The sequence below is a fragment of the Cygnus olor genome, unplaced genomic scaffold (assembly GCF_009769625.2).
Source record: "Cygnus olor isolate bCygOlo1 unplaced genomic scaffold, bCygOlo1.pri.v2 scaffold_203_ctg1, whole genome shotgun sequence".
NCBI lineage: Eukaryota > Metazoa > Chordata > Aves > Anseriformes > Anatidae > Cygnus > Cygnus olor.
Window position 1 is genome coordinate 14347 of NW_024429137.1, and position 4376 is coordinate 18722.

General features: G+C 71.5%; 2 protein-coding genes across 2 annotated transcripts; both read right to left on the reverse strand.

Moving 5' to 3' along the window:
• Positions 1 to 520: 520 nt before the first annotated feature.
• LOC121063343 (fucolectin-1-like) lies at positions 521 to 1048 on the reverse strand. The gene is made up of 2 exons (XM_040543763.1): positions 759 to 1048; positions 521 to 674 (listed from the first exon to the last, which is right to left on the reverse strand). The coding sequence occupies exons 1-2, from the start codon at positions 1013 to 1015 to the stop codon at positions 521 to 523; spliced, it is 411 nt and encodes a 136-aa protein (XP_040399697.1). The 5' UTR covers positions 1016 to 1048.
• Positions 1049 to 3051: 2003 nt separating this feature from the next.
• Positions 3052 to 3928, reverse strand: LOC121063344 (fucolectin-1-like). Its single transcript, XM_040543765.1, has one exon. The coding sequence runs from the start codon at positions 3845 to 3847 to the stop codon at positions 3401 to 3403; it is 447 nt and encodes a 148-aa protein (XP_040399699.1). The 5' UTR covers positions 3848 to 3928; the 3' UTR covers positions 3052 to 3400.
• Positions 3929 to 4376: the final 448 nt, after the last annotated feature.

A 4376-nucleotide genomic window follows, 5' to 3' on the forward strand; every position in this document is an offset into this window, starting at 1 on the left:
CCCATTACCCTTCCCAGTACCCGCCCCGAGCCCACTACATCACCAGGCCAACCTGATCTGGTGGGTGGCAACCCTGCCTACGGCAGGGGGTTGGGGTTAGATGATCCTAAAGGTCCCTTCCAAGGAGAGCCATTCTGTCATCCCCATCCCCACCTCCATCCCATCCCGTCCCCATCCCCATCTCACCCCAGTGCACTTTGGGTGCTGCAGTCACACTCAGGCATTTATTAGGGTCCCCAGCACCACGCTGGGTGAGGACATCCCTGTCTGGGATGGGGACACCCACGGGTGACACCCAGTGTTCACCACCATGCACCGAGGGCAGCAGAGGTCCCACGGGGTGCCCATGGGGCACGGCGTAGGGCCCGGCCATCCCAGTGGACACAGGGCACACAGCCCCACCGGCCCCACTGCAGGAGGAGGAACCCCGGGCACCAGGTGGAGAAGATGGGGACAGCGCGGGGACCCCTGGGGCCGGCCCAGGAAGGGGGCAGCAGCCATGTCCCCCCCCGGGGGCCGCTCAGGGCTCCAGGAAGGTGCCGTAGACCTCGACCTCACAGAGTGCCAGCTGCTCCTCGCGCCCGGGGATGAGGACAGAGACATAGCGGCCCCGCAGCCCCCGGCAGCACACGGTGCTGAGCGAGCCGGGGCTGGCGTCGGCGATGATGCCGCAGCTGCCAGAGGGACAGGAGGAGAGGCGGTGCTGAGCGGGGATGGCGGTGCTGAGCGGCCCCGGTGGCATCGCCCGTCCGACTCACATGGGGTTGTCCCGGCCGTGCTCGGCTGGTGCGTCCCCAACGTGGACCTGGGCGCCGCGCAGGCGCTGCCAGCAGCAGTCCTGCCGGTTCTTCACCAGCACCGCCGCCACCGCGTGCCGCCCGCCCAGGTCCACGGCCCACCAGGGCTCGTGCTCGCGCCGCGTGTGGCTGCAGGAGCCGTGCCGCCAGTTGCTGTCCCGGTTGCCGTCCACTGCGTTGGCCGCCGCGCCAGCCCCGCTGGAGGTGGACGACTGCATCGCCCGCTGCTCCCGCGCCACGTTGGGTGCTGCCAACACCGCGGGGAGGGTGGGCACGGGATGGGCATGAGGTCAGGGCTGTGGGTGGGGGTCTCTGTGTGTTATTTTGGGGGGGTCCCTCACCTCCAGGCAGCGGGGCGCAGTCCTGCAACAGCACCTCCACCTCGCACAGCACCAGTGCGTCCTCGCGCTCGGGGATGAGGATGGAGACGTAGCGGCCCCGCAGCCCCCGGCAGCACACGGTGCTGAGTGAGCCGGGGCCGGCGTCGGTGATGACGCCGCAGCTGCCGGGGGGGACAAGAAGGTGAGCCGTGGTACCCACAATGGACAGGGGGGCTCTGGGGAAGGGCACGGGGGGCTCACACGGCGTTGCGCCGGCCGCCGTCCAGCAGCGAGTCGCCCACGTGGACCTCAGCGCCCTTGAGGTGCTCCCAGCAGCAGTCGTACCGGTTCTGCACCACCACGGCCTCAACGGCACGGCGCCCGCCCAGGTCCACCCGCCACCAGGGCTCGGGCTCCTCCAGCGTGTGGGCGCAGGAGCCCTGCTCCCAATTCCCATCCCGGTTGCCGTCCATCGCGTTGGCGGCGCTGCTGGTGGCATCCAACATGGAAGACTGGGTGGCCGGACGGCCCAGCGCCGCATTGGGGCCTGTGGGTGCGAGGGGAGGTGGTGACACCCCCATCGCTGTGCCGGGGGGACAGAGGAAGGCCTTGGGGACCCTGTCGCTCACCGCCAGGCGTCGCGGCACAGCCCTGCTCCACCACCTCCACCTCACACAGGCTCAGCTGCTCGTGGCGCCGAGGCACGGTGACAGTGACGTAGCGTCCCGGCATCCCGCGGCAGCACACGGTGCTGGTGGAGCCGGGGCCGGTGTCCGTGATGGCACCACAGCTGCGGGACAGGGAGGCGGTGAGGGCGGTGAGGGAACGGTGGCGCAGCGCGGGCTGGGCACGGCGGCACTCACACCGGGTTGTCGGTGCCGTGACCGGCGAGGGAGTCCCCGACGTGGACACGGGCGCCCTTCAGGCGGTGCCAGCAGCAGTCCAGGCGGTTCTTCACCACCACGGCTGCCACGGCGCGGCTCTGGCCCAGGTCCACTGTCCACCACGGCTCCCGCTCCCTCTTGGTCTGGGTGCAGGAGCCGTGCCGCCAGCGGCCGTCCCGGTTCCCGTCCACGGCGTTGATGGCGCTGCCGGCCGGCCTGGCCGTGGAGGACTGCATCGCCGGGCGCCACAGCGCCAGGTTTTGGGCTGGGGACACCACGGGACAGTGATGCCAGCTCCGGGCTCTCACCAGCGGCATGGAGCCGGTGCCTGGAACCCCTCCTTGCCCTGCATTCCCCTCCTGCCATACAGCCACGTACTGCAGCGTGGCACAGCACACACGGCACACACACCACACCAGCGGGCACATGCAACATCCCTGTCCCCCACCCCCGTGGCCCCCCCGCTCCTCCCCTATATTTGCCAGCACCGAACCAAGGCCACAGCACCGTGGTGGCACCGGAGGCGGCCTCCCCCTTACCGCCGGGCGGAGGGAGGCAGCTCTGCGCTGTCACCTCCACTTTGCACAGGACGAGGAAGTCGATGCGGCCGGGAATGACGATGGAGACGTAGCGGCCCGGCAGCCCGTTGCAGCAGATGGTGCTGGTGGAGCCGGGGCCGGTGTCCAGGACGGCCCCGCAGCTGCCGGGGGAGGAGCGGGAGGTTGCTGAGGGGCCACGGCACTGCTGCGGGTACAGGCGGGACCCCGCCGGGGACCCCACTCACATGGGGTTGTTCCTGCCGTGGTCGGCCGGCGAGTCCCCGACGTGGACCTGGGCGCCCACGAGGCTGTCCCAGCAGCAGTCCCGCCGGTTGGTGAGGGTGACAGCGAGGACGGCGTGCCGCCGGCCCAGGTCCACGCTCCACCAGGGCTCCAGCTCCTTCTCAGTGTGGGCGCAGAAGCCGCGCTCCCACTCGCCGTCGCGGTTCCCGTCCACGGCGTTGGCGGCCAGGCTGATGGCGTTCAGCGTGGACGACTGGGCGACGGCGCGGCCCCGCGCCACGTTGGGGGCTGCAATGGCCACGGGAGCACGGACGACGGCTGCCGGCACCGGGACCCTCCCCGTGCCGTCCTCCCAGCCCCGGGGGCCGCCTCTCACCTCCGGGCAACGCGGTGCATCCCTGCAGCAGCACTTCCACCTCGCACAGCACCAGCGCGTCCTCGCGCCCGGGGATGAGGATGGAGACGTAGCGGCCCTGCAGCCCCCGGCAGCACACGGTGCTGAGCGAGCCGGGGCCAGTGTCGGCGATGACGCCGCAGCTGCCGGGGGGACAGGAGGAGAGGCGGTGCTGAGCGGGGATGGCGGTGCTGAGCGGCCCCGGTGGCATCGCCCGCCCGACTCACATGGGGTTGTCCCGGCCGCGCTCGGCCGGCGCGTCCCCGACGTGGACCTGGGCGCCGCGCAGGCGCTGCCAGCAGCAGTCCTGCCGGTTCTTCACCAGCACCGCCGCCACCGCGTGCCGCCCGCCCAGGTCCACGGCCCACCAGGGCTCGTGCTCGCGCCGCGTGTGGCTGCAGGAGCCGTGCCGCCAGTCGCCGTCCCGGTTGCCGTCCACCGCGTTGGCGGGGATGCTGTGGTTGGGGAAGATGGACGACTGGGCGGCCGGGCGCCCCAGCGCCGCGTTGGGAGCTGCGGGGGGGAAAACGGGGGCTCGGCGGTCACCGGGGGCATCGCAACCGGGGTTCGTTGTGCCGGTACTGCGGCATGGTGGCGATCCCGTCGATGTCCCGGGGCGGAGGAGGGCACTCACCGTCCGGCAGCGGGAGGCAGCCCTGCGCGGCCGCATCCTGCGCCAGGACCCCACCAAGCAGCAGCAGCAGCATTCCCCAGGGCAGGGCCATGGCGCGGGCGCGCTGCGGAGGAAGGGGACGCGGCGCTGCGGTTAGGGGATAACCGCGGGTTTGGGGTTGGGTGGGGGGTGTCATCACGCCCCAGCGAACCCGTTCGGGATCCCCGTGCCCTGGTGCAGCAGTGACAGCTCCGGGTGGCCCCAATTTTGTCCCGCAGGTGCCTCGCTTACCCCGAGAGGTGCAGAAGGAAGAGGGAGAGGCCCCGCTGCGCCTGCTCCGCGACCGCGGCAGGGTCCCGTCCTCGCTGCGAGCCAAAGGGGAGCAGTGGCTGTAGTCCCAGCAGGACGGCAGCGAGATAGCGCCGTGAGCCCGGGACTCCTCGCGTGCGCTGCAGGACGTGGAGGGACCGAGGCTGCGTCCCGCTGGGAGCAGCACCCGGAGCGCTGCTCAACGTTTAAGAGGCTTTTTGCCAACGCGGCGATGCTCGCGGGGAGGAACGGGGCTGGAGGGGGGAAACGGGGCAGG

Bases quoted from the DNA above. Each gene is read 5' to 3' on its own strand.
- LOC121063343 (XM_040543763.1), bottom strand. From the start codon at position 1,015: ATGCAGTCGTCCACCTCCAGCGGGGCTGGCGCGGCGGCCAACGCAGTG. The intron at 675-758 runs GTGAGTCGGACG...TCCCTCTGGCAG, and splicing joins CACGGCCGGGACAACCCCAT to CTGCGGCATCATCGCCGACG.
- LOC121063344 (XM_040543765.1), bottom strand. From the start codon at position 3,847: ATGCGGCCGCGCAGGGCTGCCTCCCGCTGCCGGACGGTGAGTGCCCTC.